The sequence below is a fragment of the Carcharodon carcharias genome, chromosome 13, assembly GCF_017639515.1.
Source record: "Carcharodon carcharias isolate sCarCar2 chromosome 13, sCarCar2.pri, whole genome shotgun sequence".
Classification (NCBI taxonomy): Eukaryota; Metazoa; Chordata; class Chondrichthyes; order Lamniformes; family Lamnidae; genus Carcharodon; species Carcharodon carcharias.
In genome coordinates this window covers 34,423,066-34,439,013 of record NC_054479.1, presented here as the reverse complement: position 1 = coordinate 34,439,013, position 15,948 = coordinate 34,423,066, and the positions used below count along the sequence as shown (strand labels likewise).

The 15,948-nt window shown below is 41.9% G+C and overlaps 1 protein-coding gene across 1 annotated transcript in view; it reads right to left on the bottom strand.

Annotated features, from left to right (window-relative positions):
• The window catches only part of kntc1 (kinetochore associated 1), a 137,336-nt gene that overhangs the window by 56,982 nt on the left and 64,406 nt on the right, over positions 1-15,948 (bottom strand). Inside the window, exons 38-42 of the mRNA XM_041203049.1 lie at positions 12,900-12,956; positions 11,579-11,742; positions 9,935-10,039; positions 8,883-9,011; positions 5,271-5,387 (exon numbers count right to left, since the gene is read on the bottom strand). Coding sequence (XP_041058983.1) covers positions 5,271-5,387; positions 8,883-9,011; positions 9,935-10,039; positions 11,579-11,742; positions 12,900-12,956 — 572 coding nt within the window. The remainder of the gene's footprint in view (positions 1-5,270; positions 5,388-8,882; positions 9,012-9,934; positions 10,040-11,578; positions 11,743-12,899; positions 12,957-15,948) is intronic.

Sequence of the window (15,948 nt, the reverse complement as noted above, 5' to 3'; positions counted from 1 at the left end):
GGTTCCCAAAGTACTGACAATGGATCATTTTCTTGGAACCACTGCAGTTTTTCTGTAGTACTCCCAAAAGGGGGTGAGGTTTGAAATTCCAGGATTTTGACATAGCAACGATAATACACAAAGTCAGGATGGTGTTTAACTTGGGGAAAAAATTTGGAGGTGACGGTAGACAGGAAAGGCGTTGCTATTGTAAGTACCCTTAGCAAGTTGCTGCTGTGTGTTTGAAAAAGTGCTCCCTGATTTCACTCATGAATGGCCAAATTCTAATTTTCAGATTGTGTCTGGATTCCCCAACCAGTAATTTTATATCTACTTTATCAAACCTCTTATCATTTAAGACTGTAAATGGATCATCCCTCAACCCTCTAAGCTCAAGGAAACACAAACCAAAGTTATGCAGCCTGCTTTCATTTAACCCTTTAAAACTGAATATCATTATGGTGAATTTGCATTGTACCCACTTCCAAAGCCAAATTATCTTTCCTAAGATGTGTCCAAAGCTGAAATACTCCAAATAGGGTCCAAACAAGAACATAAGAAATAGGAGCAGAAGTAGGCCATTCAGCCCTTTTGAGCCCATTCTACCATTTAATGAGATCATGGCTGGCCTTCTACTTCAACATCTTTTTCCTGCATTATCCCTGTTCTTAATATGTAGAAATCTATCAATCTCAGTCATGAACATGCTCAATGACTGAGCCTCCACAACCCTCTGGGGCACAGAATTCCAAGGATTCACCACCCTCTAAGTGAAGAAATTCCCCCTCATCACAGTCCTAAACAGTCTGCCCCTTATTCTGAGACTGTATCCCTTGTTCCAGACACTCCAACCAGGGGAAACATCCTACCCTATTGAGCCCTGTAAGAATTTTGTGTACTGGAATGAGATCACTTCTCATTCTTCAAAACTCCAGAGAATAAAGGCCCAGTCTATAGACCCTCTGAGGGTAATCCCTCCATCTCAGGAATTAATTTGGTGAACCTTCATTGCAAAGCTCTGAACAATTGAAGCAACATTTTGTATTCTAACCTCTAAACGGTTAGCTTTATATTAACCTTTTGGACCATGCTTTGTATCTGTGTAATAGTTTTTATTGATTTGTATACATGGACAACTAAGTATATCATTAACAAATGGTTCTGATTTGTCATTTTTTAATTCATTCACAGGCTGTGGGCTTTGCTGGCTGGGCCAGCATTTATTGCCCATCCCTAGTTGCCCTTAAGAAGGTGGTGGGGAGCTGCCTTCTTGAACCGTTGCAGTCCATGTGGTGTAGGTACACCCACAGTGCTGTTAGGGAGTTCCAGGATTTTGACCCAGTGACAGTGAAGGAACGGCGATATATTTCCAAGTCAGGATGATGAGTGGCTTGGAGGGGAACATCCAGGTGGTGATGTTCCCATCTATCTGCTGCCCTTGTCCATCTAGCTGGTAGTGGTCGTGGGTTTGGAAGGTGATGTCCAAGGGGCCTTGGTGAATTCCTGCAGTGTATCTTGTAGTTGGTACACACTGCTGGTACTGTACGTCGGTGGTGGAGGGAGTGAATGTTTGTGGATATGATGCCAATCAAGAGGGCTGCTTTGCCCTGGACGGTGTCCAGCTTCTTCAGTGTTGTAGGAGCTGCATTCATCCAGGCAAGTGGGGTGTATTCCATTACATTCCTGACTTGTGCCTTGTAGATGGTGGGCAGACTTTGGGGAATCAAGTGGTGAGTAACTCATCGCACGATTCCTAGCCTCTGACCTGCCCTTGTAGCCACAGTATTTATAAGGCTAGTCCAGTTCAGTTTCTGGTTAATGGTAACCCCCAGGATGTTGATATTGGAGGATTCAGTGATGGGAATGTCATTGAACATCAAGGGGTAGTGGTTGGATTCTCTCTTGTTGGAGATGGTCATTGTCTGACACTTGTGTGGCGCAAATGTTTCTTGCCACTTGTCAGCCCAAGTCTGGATATTGTCCAGGTCTTGCTGCAGTTGAACAACGACTGCTTCAGTATCTGAGGCGTCACGAATGGTGATGAACATTGTGCAATCATCAGCGAACATCCCCACTTCTGACCTTATGATGGAAGGAAGGTCATTGATGAAGCAGCTGAAGATGGTTGGGCCTAGGACACTACCCTGAGGAACTCCTGCAGTGATGTCCTGTAGCTGAGGTGACTGACTTCCAACAACCACAACCATCTTCCTTTGTGCTAGTATGGCTCCAACCAGTGGAGAGTTTTCCCCCTGATTCCCATTGACTCCAGTTTTGCTAGGGCTCCTTGATGCCACAATCGGTCAAATACTGCCTTGATGTCAAGGGCAGTCACTCTCACCTCACCTCAGGAGTTCAGCTCCTTTGTCCATGTTTGAACCATTGCTGTAATGAGGTCAGGAGCTGAGTTGCCTTGGCTGTACCCAAACTGAGCAAGTGAGCAGTTTATTGCTAAGCAAGTGCCACTTGATAGCACTGTTGATGACCCCTTCCATTACTTTACTGATGATCGAGAGTAGACTGATGGGGTGGTAATTGGTCGGGTTGGATTTGTCCTGCCTTTTGTGTACAGGACATACCTGGGCAAATTTCCACATAGCTGGGTAGATGCTGGTGTTGTAGCTGTACTGGAACAGCTTAGCTAGGGGCACAGCAAGCTCTGGAGCACAAGTCTTCAATACTATTGCCGGAATATTGTCAGGGCCCACAACCTTTGCAGTGTCCAATGCCTTCAGCCGTTTCTTGAAATCACATGGAGTGAATCAAATTGGCTGAAGACTGGGTGATGCTGGGGACCTCTGGAGGAGGCCGAGATGGATCATCCACTCGGCACTTCTGGCTGAAGATTGTTGCGAATGCTTCAGCCTTATCTTTTGCACTGCTGTGCTGGGCTCCACCCTCCTTGGGGATGGGGATATTTGTGGAGCCACCTCCTCCAGGGAGTTGTTTAATTGTCCACCACCATTCACAACTGGATGTGGTAGGTCTGTAGAGCTCAGATCTGATCCGTTGGTTGTGGGATTGCTTAGCTCTATCACTTGCTGCTTGTGCTGTTTGGCATGCAAGTAGTCCTTTTTATAGCTTCACCAGGTTGACACCTCATTTTTAGGTATGTCTGTTGCTACTCCTGGCATGCGCTCCTGCACTCTTCATTGAACCAGGGTTGATCCCCTGGCTTCATGGTAACGGTAGAGTGGGGGATATGCCAGGCCATAAAGTTACAAATTGTGTTCGAGTACACTTCTGCTGCTGCTGCTGATGGCCCACAGGGCCTCATGGATGCCCAGTCTTGAGTTGCTTGATCTGTTCAAAATCTATCCCATTAAGCATGGTGGTTGTGCCACACAACACAATGGAGGGTATCCTCAATGTGAAGGCAGGACTTTGTCTCCACAATGACTGTGCAGTGGTCACTCCTACAAATACTGTCATGGACAGTTCCATCTGCAGCACGCAGGTTGGTGAGGATATATTTGTTGGTTCCCTCACCACCTGCCGCAGACCCAGTCTAGCAGCTATGTCATTTAGGACTCAGCCAGCTCGGTCATTAGTGGTGTTCCTGAGCCACTCTTGGTGATGGACATTGAAGTCCCCCACCAAGAGTACATTCTGCGCCCTTGCCACCCTCAGCGTTTCCTCCAAGTGATGTTCAACATGGAGGAGCACTGGTTTATCAGCTGAGGGAGGGCGGTACTTGGTAATTAACAGGAGGTTTCCTTTCCCATGTTTGAGCTGATGCCATGAGACTTCATGGAGTCCAGAGTCGATGCTGAGGACTCCCAGGGCATCTCCCTCCCGACTGTACACCACTGTGCCACCACCTCAGGTGGGTCTGTCCTGCTGATGGGACAGGACATACCCAGGGATGGTGATGGTGGTGCCTGGGACATTATCTGTTAGGTATGATTTCATGTCAGTCTGTTGCTTGACAAGTCTGTGAGACAGCTCTCCCAATTGTTAGTAAGGAAGACTTTGCAGGGTCTACAGGGCTGTGAATGCTGTTGTCGTTTCCGGTGCCTAGGTTGATGCTGGGTGGTCCGTCTGGTTTCATTCCTTTTTGTGTCTTTGTAATGGTTTGTTACAACTGAGTGGCTTGCTAGGCCATTTCAGAGGACATTTAAGAGTCAACCACATTGCTGTGGGTCTGGAGTCACACATAGGCCAGACAAGGTAAGGACAACAGATTTCCTTCCCTAATCACACATTGCCCACTGTGAGACTGAAAGCGGGTGGCAAGCATGCAGTGAGGGATGGTGGGACATCAGGCAGGATATTACTGACTGTAGCCAATTAAGAGGCCGCCACCGGAATTGCTGTCCAATTGAAACCAACAGTCCACCTCTCAAAAATGCTGGCCCAGTCAGAGGGCCGGCAGCTTGGCAGCGCCACAGATGTTGAGGCACCTCTGAAGGCAAATTATTTTTTATATAATGCATTTTGGGATGAGGTAGGCAAGCCCCAGTGATCGGAGTGGTGAATCCTCCAGTGGCAGCAGCGCAGCCTTGAGGGCCACCATTGCTACTGGGGCGGCAGGGTGGGGTGGTGGGGTTGGTCATGTTGCAACCATTAAGGAAGGCCCCTCTGGAACCTGCTGGGCGGTTGCCACAGTCTACGTGGTGGTCTCCTCATGCGGCGTGGGTCCATCTCAATACCAGTAAAATCCCGGCAGGGCAGAAGTTACTGCTAATTGGCCAATTAATTGGTTTAGTTAGCCGTCCACCTCTGGTTGGCAAGTGGCTAAGTTGCTTCCATTCCCGTCATGAGAATATCCCATCGCAGCAGGAAGGCATCGGGCTCCCTTCCCTTTTCCAGAGAGTTGGTAAAATTCAGCTCATTGAAACCATTCAACATCATAATGCATACGAGTTGCAATGGACATGAGCTGTAGCACTAAGTAAAATGACACAGATGAGTTTTGAACAAAAGGGAAACAGTGTTCTTTTGAAATCCGCACTATGAATAACTCCGTTAAGAATTGATCATATAAAAGAGGTTCCTACTGTTTCAATTAGTTTTCTAAATGCAGATAGAAGTTAATATTAGGATCATATGGGATGTTTACAACAACTTGTATTAATATAGCATCTTTAATGGATTATGATCATCCAAAATGCTTCACAAGACTGTTATTAGACAAAATTTCACATCTAACCACAATGACATATTAGGACAGGTGGCCAAAAACTTGGTTAAAGAGACACATTTTAAGAAGCATCTTAAGGAGAGTCCACTACTTGATTTAAAATTTCCTCAGTTCTAATGTTCAAAAGCAGTTTACTGAAGTTACTTACTCCAAGTTTACTGAGCTTCAGACACCACTCCGTGTCAACAATCAAGGAACTGAACTTCTCTTTTTGTTGCTCCTCCTGAAGCAAATCAGCCAGTTGAGCACCGACAACAGCAACTGCCTGAAACAGCAAGAGTTCAACAGTGAAAAGAAAAATAGAGTAGTTCAACAGTTAACCAATGTGCTGCTCTTCTGTAATGATTGAAAACTGGAATTATTTTATTACAGAAATACCATACTTGCCTTAAAAATCTCTTTAAATATGATATTTTTATGCTACTAAGCAGAGGTCTGGAAATATTATCAAATTTTAAAATATGCATGTTAAAAATAGTGCATGGTCTCAAGATTCCAAAAAGTTGTGTAAATTATAAGACTAATCGATTACTATGGGACAGCATCCAATGGTATGTAACAGCCTTCTAAACCCTCAAACCATAGGTGTTCCTTTCAGAAGAAAGATCAGTTGCATTGAGTCCAAGCTATGTGTGAGCAAGCACAACAAATTTATTAGGGAATAAAGCAATCAAAGTATATGACAGGTATAAAAGCTGTTGAGTGAAGCAGGGGAGGGGGAGGAAAGAAGGAATGGTTCCCGATGGTCCAGAAGGTGCTGTTTAATTTTCAAGGCACCTGTGCACAGTCCACCAAAAATGTGCCAAACCCCAAAATCTCCAATGTCGTCCCCAATGTTGCACTCGCATGCTCCAAACATTCAAAGCAGTCCTGATAGACCCCAAAACCCATGTCAGGAATTTCTTCCCCACTTGGAGGAGAGAAGATTGACAGAAGGTATTCAAAATCATGAGGTCTGGACAGAGTAGTTGGAGAGAAGCTTTTCCCATTGGTAGAAGGATCAAGACTAAGAGGGCACAGATTTAAGATAACTGGCAAAAGAACCAATGGTGACATGAGGAAAACTTTTTCAGGCAGCATGTCTTTAGGATTTGGAATGCACTGCCTATGTGTGTGGTGGAGGCAGGGTTAATTGAGGCTTTCAAAAGGCTTTGGATGATCACCTGAAAAGGAAAATATTGCAGGGCTATGGGGAAAAGGCAGTGGAGTGGCATTAGATGAATTACTCCTTCAGAGGTCCAGCACAGATATGACAGGCTGAACGGCCTTCTTCTGTGCCGTAAACTTTCTATGATTCTATTCCAGATCCCAAGAACACCCAAAGCTCCCACACACAGAAATGTCTCTCCCCAATGTTCCCAGTTCCCTAGAACTCTGCCCATGTGATCCTAGGATCAGCCCAGTATTCTCCAAACTTCTGCTCCCATGAATGTTCTTGGAACTCGCAGACGCCCAGTCCAGTTTATCCAAACCTAAGCCCCATTTCTCAGTGTCTCCAGAACCAGAGTGCCTAACAAATTAGCATCTCTATTAATAAATACTAATGAGTAACACAAACCCATTCTTACAAAACCCGGCTGATCAGGACCAATGTCACATATAAAATTAGTTCATGCTCTAAATGGATGAGTTAACGTGCGATATTTTAAACTTAATTTTTAAAATAGGTTATTATTTTAAAAAAACTCATTTACTCTTTAATGTGAATAAGTGGGATGCAGATGTTGTTTTCACCAAAAAAATTGTTTTGTCGATAGACACATTATAATTTCTCTAGGTTAAATTGAAATGATGATAGACCAGATTCAAAATACATGGGGCGGAAGGCTAATTTGCCCTAGAAATCTCACAAATAGCCTGTGAAAAATCAAAGGTGGGAGGTGAAAAATTCAACATAGGTCACCCCTGTACATAAAGCAGAGCTCAATTGGAGGAGCAGTGAACACGGGAGAGACAGAATCTGTGAAAAGCTGCTCCACCAATGAGAGATTCTGTCTCCCATGCTCGCTGCTCCAGCTCCTCCAATCACAGGTTCTCTTCCTCATGCTCTTGCTGCTTCTCTAGGAACAGAACCCTATGATAGGAGGCACAAGGCCAGGAGAAGGGAACCTGTGAATCGAGGTTGAGGAACAATAAGTCATACATCTAGTTTTTTTTTTAAATCCAGTCCAAGTATATTTTGCAATTGCATCATTACAGAACCACAGAATTGTTACTGCACAGGAAGCCATTCAGCCAATCATATCTGCGCTGGCTCTCTGTAGGGTCAGTTTACTTATCCCACACTCTCGCCTTCTCCACATAGCCCTGCACATTCTTCCTTTTCAGATAAAAATCCGATTCCCTCTTGAATGCCTAGATTGAACCTGTCTCCATCATACTTCAGGCAGTTTAACTCCAGCTCCTAACCACTCACTGTGTGAAAATGTTTTTCCTCACATTGCCATTGCTTCTTTTGTCAACTGCCTCAAAATTAAGCCCTCTTGGTCTTAATCCTTTCACCAATAGGAACAGTTTTTCCCTATCTACACTGTCCAGACCCCTCATGATTTTGAATACCTCTATCAAATCTCCTCAACTCTCTCTTCTATAAGGGAAACAGTCCCAACTTCTCCAATTTATCTACATAACTGAAATTCCTCGCCTTTGGGGCCATCCTCATGAATCTTTTCTGCACTCTCTCTAATGCCTTCACATCTTTCCTAAAGTGAAGCACCCAGAGCTGGACAGAATACTCCAGTTGAGGCTGAACCAGTGTTCAGACAAGTTTAATGTAACTTCCTTGCTTTGGTACCCTATGCCCCTATTGGTAAAGCCCAGGATAGCACATGCTTTATTAACTGCACTCGCAATGTGTCCTGCCACCTACAATGGTTTATGCAAATATGCACCAAAGTTCCTCTGCTCCTACACCCGTTTTGGAATTGTATCCTTCATTTTATATTATGTCTCTGCATACTTCCTATCAAAATGGATCACTTCACTCTTCCCTGCATCAATTTTCATCTGCCACTTGTCCACCTAATCCACCAACCTATGTCCTTTTGGAGTTCTATCCTCCTTACAATTCACAATCTTTTCCAAGTTTTGTAACATTCACAAATTTTGAAATTTGTGCCCTCAACACCAAGGTCTTGGCCATTAATATATATCAGGAAGAGCAGGGGTCCTAACTCTGACCCCTGGGAAACTATAAACCTTCTGCCAATCCGAAAAATATCTGTTAATTACTACTGTTTCCTGCCACATAGTCACTTTCATATCCATGTTGCTAGTGTCCCTTTAATTCCTTGAGCTATAACTTTGTCCACAAGTCTGTTGTGAGGCATTTTACCAAATGCCTGCTGGAAGTCCAGGTACAACACACCAACAGCATTACCCTCATCAATCTTCTCTGTTACCACGATCAACAATGCAGAAATTCATTTGTTCCCTTACATACACTACTTCTTATGTCTGTTTGATTCCTGTTTCATTGTGTCAAATAGTTGGAATTTGAGATGAATCTGATCTTTATTGTTGTAAATTGGGAATTCGATTTAGAATCCAAATTTGAGAGAAAATACCAAGGAACTGAAGAAGAATAGTATCTTTAACTCCTCATGTGTAAATGTAAAAGTAGCCTTTGACAAAATTAAGCTAGACAGTGTTTTTTCCTCAAAAAGAGCCCTTGAAAAATAAAATTTTTGCCCTTCTGATAAATCAAAGCATTGTATTGATATCTAAACATTTAAAAATTTTGATGAGGTGTCACACATACCAGAATTTTGTTATAATTTTGCCACGCATCACTGATGACATTCCACAGCTTCTCAAACACAACCTGCTTTGGTAACAATGTGCAGTAAGCCAGTGCTAAGTCAGTGTCAACCACACGGCAGTTAAACAGCTGAGAAACGAGAAGTGAAGGTTTTAGTGTAGAAATATTGGCTGACATCTGAAAGAACTATTTGTTTTTTTTTAAAAAGGCAGGAAATTATCCACTTGTTAGATGATAAAATTATCATTTAGTACTGATTAATGCACAATCTTACATATATATATATATTTGAAACCCAAGGAGTCAATGGATCACACTGGTAAATGAATACAACTAATGATACAAATAACACTAACTTAAATAGGAGTTTCATCTTAATAAACCGATTGCTCTCTGGGTAAAGTGGATCATTGTTCCTACATTGAAGATCTCTCTATATCTCCTATAATTACTGACACAATAAATACACAAGTGGCACCAGGCAAATCCCAAATTCCATTCCCGGCTTGTACCAAATTAGCTGTTCTAAGTCACTACAATCAGATTTGTTGTCTTCAGGCTTTGGGAATGGAAGGCTGAAAACTTAGCATTTGGCAGTTAGATGAAAATTATCAGGATTGGCTTCAACTCCTTCATGGTAGTCTACTGACACTGACCTCACTTGAGAAAAATAGCCTCTTTTCCAGGATACCATGTCACTACTAGTAACATACTGGCAACAGCTAGATATATGATAGTGAATATCTGAGCCACAGAGACAGGATGTCTCAGGTTCAAACACCAATTTGTGCTAAGTTGACTTTTTTCAGTCATGGTGTAAATACGAATACTATAGTTAGCCTCAGTACTTCTGAAGGAGGTGGGATCAAAGGGGAGGATGTCAGGCTTCCTTGCTTCTGATTGTTATTCAGCACCTCTAGTTAGAAGTGAACATATCATGAGGCGTGATGAGGAGGTCAAATAGCCTGGTGGCACTCATGATTAAATGCTCAAACAAGATGTTGTACAAACAGAAAAAAGAGGAAATGGGTGGGATAAATGTTCATCTTTACCTTGTGTAGCAATGCCTGAGAATTCTTTTTAACGATCGAAAAGGCCATGTTTCCAATGTCAATGACAAAATCTTTGACGTCTTTCAAGTCCTGACCCTCAAAAAGCTACAAGTATATTAAAACAAAGACTTAATAAACCCTTATACATTGTATTTAGAATGCAAAGCAAAAAACAACCAAACTAATTTTAACCCATTATTTCAGAGCCTGGAGTGAGAAATATACCCTTAAAAATATTCCACTTTTGAAAAGAAACAGCTCCAAATACTGTCAATTCTAAATAATCATGCTAAACTATTTAGAAACAATTCACTGATTCCCCAATCAGGTTATCCCAGCACTCTCAGGGAGCACTAGTTGGGAATCAAAGATTCACAGACCTAGATATTCCAATTTGGAAATCAGTCTTCATATATTCTTTATAGTACACGCAATACACTTTCATGCAAGCAGTTTGTGCCTAATCATAACAAGTATAGAACATCTGTTTGCTTCTTATTCTAAAACGATTCCAGTAGCAAGAAAGAAGGCAAAGGATCAACTCAATTACATAGAACTTGAAATAATTAGAATGATTACCATGCAATAATCCATTCAGGCACGATTAGATCACAGCTGAAGCTTATGATAAAGTTAGCAGTCAGCAATCACACTGGATTTAATGCAGTCCATCACTTGGAAACATGGCAACCGGGCCCACTTAACGGCAGGAGAGGCCCCATGTCCATCTCCCAGTGGTGGTAAAGCCTTCCACAATTAAGTCAGAGGACTGAAGGGGCTGATGTGGCATTTTTTGGTTGGCGGATGTCAATTAAGCTTATTCCTGAGCCCACGCAATTTAATAGTGGCTCAGGGATTAAGTCAAGGCCATAAGGCTATTCCACACCCTTGGGAGGTCATTCAGCAGTTAGGTTTTCCAGCCAACTCCTGGCAGGCTCCCTCATAGTCAGACACACTGTGCCTGATTGAGGGACTCGGCATCAGGAAGGGGGGAGGTGAGAGGGGGAGAAGGTGTTTTGTAGAGTGGGGGGGGGGGGAAAAGGAAGGCCGCTGAATGCCACTTCCCCTTGCCAGCAAACCATCCCCACCGTCCCCCCACTTCCTTCACTCTCCTTTGCTCTGGGGTCCCATGATGATCCTGGACCTCTGGTGGGTGCATTGCTGCCAGCTGCCACTGCTCCCACTGGAGGCAATGGACAGCTTCCAACCTCTGATTGGCCAGCAGTTCTCAGTGGGTGAGATTTCCACCGCTGTGGACCTCAATCACAGAGAAGGTCTGATGGTGGCTACTTAAGTGCCTGAAGGGAACTTGATTGCATCAGGCATCCCCCAGAACTGACGGGGGCTCCGGTCAGTTCTCTGACTGGCAAGCAAGACCCCAGTCAGCCTGACAGGAACCCAGCCTATGATTTTTTTTTCCCTAACGGTATAAGGATTGCAGAGTTAGTGAAAGAAATCTTCTTTTCTTGTATATCGTGCAATATGGTACATGCAGCTGATGTGCAAAGATTTCCTCAAATAAGCATTTACAGAGATAAAATTATAGCAAACTTAGAAAGTAACAAGCTGAGCTGATTACCAGAAATAACCTTGCATATTTAATAGTACAAAATGCTGGCATTCTAAAGCTAATTTTGCACCTACCTTTTTGCTCAAGTCAGAATTCATATTGTTTGACACAAAATGTTGATGACAATTTCCAAAAGAGTTGATAGTTAGCTGCAAAGCTAGTTGCAGTTGGCTATACTCTTGCAAATTCTGTAGCAGGATGGTCATGGGTGTAGAAACTGGCTTCAAAGGGTTCTCGCCTGTATATATAAAATCAGATGTTTAAAATTTCTGTATAAGTACTTTATTTTTAAACACTGTACATTCACAGGGTAACCCATAAAACAAAATACTGCAAAAACTTGATTTACTTCCTGTTGCACTGTTGGGTTCACTTTTCCTTTTAAAGCAGACTTGGAGGAAAAGGCACACAACTATATTGTTGATCAGTTTACTGGCTTCTCTGTCCATGAACTGCTATATTCACAAAAAGATTTCAATAATTTCCATGACAGAAGTTGTCTTGAATCTAACGAGCTTTGGATCACAAGATGCATAATTCATTTTAACTTAAGCACAAGGCCTGGATGATCACTAGGTTGCTAACTCTGGTTGGACATAGGATTACTCTCCAGAGACCCCTGCATGTATGCATGAAAGAGACAGGAGCAGGTTTACACTTAGCTGCAATTCCCCTGAGCAGCAGAGTGGCCCACTTATACAGTGTATGTGCTCACATCTGAATGATGGCAATATCGGGCAAGGTACCAACATGGGACAGGAACTCATGGAACAGAGCCTCAACAAAAAAAATCAACCTCAAGAGAGGGAGCAAAGGAATTTTACCAATTACAAGGAATATTTGTCCAGTGGAACTGAACTTTAAATTGCCCAAAATAATTTTTTGCACAGATTCTTATTTTAACAAGAGGGACTTCATCCCATCAATCCAGACTGGATTTTTATAAAAATTCAATTTTGGAATGCGAGCGTTGCTGCTAAGGCCATCCCAAACTGCCCTTGAGAAGGTAATGGTGAGCCACCTTCATGAACCATTGTAATCCACGTGATGTAGATACATCTACAGTACTGTTAGGCAGAGAGTTCCAGGATTTTCATCTAGTGACAGTGAAGGACAATGATATAGTATCAAGTCAGGATAGTGTGTGACTTAAAGGGGAACTTGCAGCTGGTGGTGTTCCCACGCATCTGCTTCCCTTGACTTCCCAAGTGGTAGAGGTTGCATGTTTGGAAGATGCTGTCAAAAGGGGTTTTGATGTGCTGCTAAACCTAAAAGATGAAAGCGGAGTTCGCAAGCCACTGTGCCATTCCTTTAACAGACAGCTTTAACATTAAATGATATTTCAAAGCTTCCCATTTGTAAAGGTCATTAGGTTTGGGTTAACTCTAAAAATACCTTCTACACCTGGGCTCATCGGCAAGCCTATGCAGTCCAATGGATAGAGTTTTTTATCTGCAAAAAATAAAAACTGTGTCAAACAGATAATCATCTAGATTTTTTAAGTTTATATATCAAATATCCTTCACTTTACCAGATACCACAGTACAGCAAATGAATTGCATCTCATTTCATCATGACTCAAAATCTTTAACACATTTTTATAGTTGCTGAGCAACAACAGATTTGCAGACCAACACATATGGTTATATAGCACCATGTTCAGAGTACAAATTATGCATAATGTATATGCAACAGTCTAGATTTTACACAGGGGGAAATGAGCTCCAAGTATACAAAAAGAAATCTGAAAATTTAGGAGGATAGAGTAAAATATATGTTGTTGGTTTTATTTTTTAATCAAAACATCACACAAAATATACCAACAATTATATTAATATGCAGAAAATTCTACAGCCAAATAAACCATAACTTTGTATTCAGATTCTTCAGATATCCATGTAATTAGCTGGACTAATTTTAATAGAATATTAAATAGATTATTGTATTTATTTAGATCACTGTGGAATTGAACAATAATTGATTTTTAGTTGGGTTGACAGTAATTGAATTTTTCTCCACCCCTCCCTCCCAGGTCAAAAGAATTTGCTAATGAAAACAAGGTGCTTTCAATGTTGATCTCCAGCCTTCACGTAGTGCATTTAATTTTTAACTTTCCATAGTACTACCTGTAAATAGAATAATAGCTAGATGAATGCCAGACTATAGTACTTTAACTTGCCATTATGGAGCACTAGAGCACAGAATCTGAGGAAATACAGGAAAAATTTATAAGAATGGTTCCGATGGTGGATTTCAGGTACAAAGACAGGTTTGAGAAACTGGAGCTGTTCACTTAGAGAATGAAAGTTTTAGAGGGAATTTGTTAGGGGTGTTCAAAATTATGAAGGGTCTAGATCGAGTGGATAAGGAGCAACTGTTCCTGTTGGCAGAAGGGGCAAGAAACAGAGGATACTGCATTTAAGGCGAATTGCAATAGAAGGAATGGCAGCATGAGGAAAAGCTTTTTTTGTTATGCAGCAAGTGGTTCAAATATGGAATGTACTGCCTGAGAGCATGGTGGAAGCAGTTTCAATTAGGACTTTCAAAAGGAAATTTGGTGAGCACCTGATGAGGAATGATTTACAGGGCTATAGGGAAAGCGCGGAGAGTGGGTTTAGCTGAGTCACTGTTGCAGAGAGCTGACATGGACACAACAGGTCAAATGACAAGCTCTTGTGCTGCAATATTCTATGATTCTAGGTCATTAGGTATATTAAGCCTTCTGACCAAGAACAACTGTACTGTCATGGATCCATTCTAATTTATCCAATCTTCTGAATATTGAGTAACTTTAGGCAGCATTTCCAAAAGCAGAAAACTCAAATCCCTCTCAAACCCAGCTCCAGTTTCTCAAGCCTGTCCTTGTACCTGAAATCCAACATCATCAGAACCATTCTTATAAATCTTTCCTGTATTCCCTCAGATTCTGTGCTCTAGTGCTCCATAATGGCAAGTTAAAGTACTATAGTCTGGCATTAAGCAAAAGATTATTAATTGCTCAGTGTTACAGTCAATAGCAAAACATTTCTGACAAAAGGAAAGGGAAAAAGACAAAGATAAATAGCCAAAGTGTAAAAGTTTACAATGCTAATCACCAGAAAATGAAAATAACTGCACTTCGAAATTAATTTATGTGAAATGCTTTGAAATATTTTCTATAAGTGCAGACCTTCTGTTGTTAATAATGGAAACAGATTGAACTTAATGAAAGTTTCTTTGATTGCAATTTAATTTCATCCCAATTGTTTCATTTATACAGTGTTTTTGCACCATAACAAATGCAAAAAGGAAAATCATTTAAAAAACACACTTGAACATTAATGGAAATATCCAAAAAATAATTCAATCTTTTACAGGCATTTCAGCATACTGTAATAAGGTATTTTCAACCAATCATTCTACTATTAGGAACAATACTCACATGGAACATTAATTTGGATTAGAAAAAGATACAAGTATAATAAGCAAGTGTGTCCTTGGCCCTATTTTATGGTTTCCTCCAACATCATCTTCTGAACTACTCAGTTTCTTGACATGTACAGAAGTGGAGTACAAAGATTATTAACTAATATATTATCTCAATGCTAATATAGCTCTGTGAATTAATTAGCTTGGCTGGTGCCCGTTTACACTAAAGAATTCTGTTCTCCTCGAGACAACTTGCACAACTGGTGTAGGACTAATATTCTGCAACCAGGACTAAATTAATGTCATTCTGTGCTGCATTAACTGAATCATACATGCCCAAAGGCAAATTGGCACATCATTACTTATTCTTTTGTAGGATGTGGGCATCGCTTACTAATCTACCATCTCTAATTACCCTTGAAAAAGTGGTGGTGAACCGCCTTCTTGAATCATTGCAGTCTCTGTGGTGTAGGTGCGCACGCAGTGCTGTTAGGGAGGGAGTTCCAGGATTTTGTACAGTGACAGTGAAGAAACAGTGATATCGTTTCAAGTCAGGATGACATGGCTTGCTGGGGAACTTGCAGGTGGTGGTGTTCCCATGCATCTGCTGCTTTCGACCTTCTAGGTGGTAGAGGTCAGGGGTTTGGAAGATGCTGTTGAAGGAGGCTTGGTACCTTGCTGCAGTGCCTCTTTTATATGGTACACACTGCTGTCACTGTGTGTCAGTGATGGAAGGAGTGAATGTTTAAGGTGGTGTATGGGCTGCCAATCAAGCTGTCTGCTTTATGCCAAATGGTTTCAAGCTTCTTGAGTATTGTTGGAGCTGCACTCATCCAGTCAAGTGCAGAGTGTTCCATCACACACCCGACTTGTGACTTGTAGATAGTGGACAGGCTTTGGGGAAATAGGAGGCGAGTTAGTTGCTGCAGAGTTACAAGCTTTTGACCTGCTCTAGTAGCCAGTGTTTGTGTGGCTGCACTAGTTCAATTTCTGGTCAAGAGTAACCTCCAGGATGATGGTAGTGAGGGATTCAGGG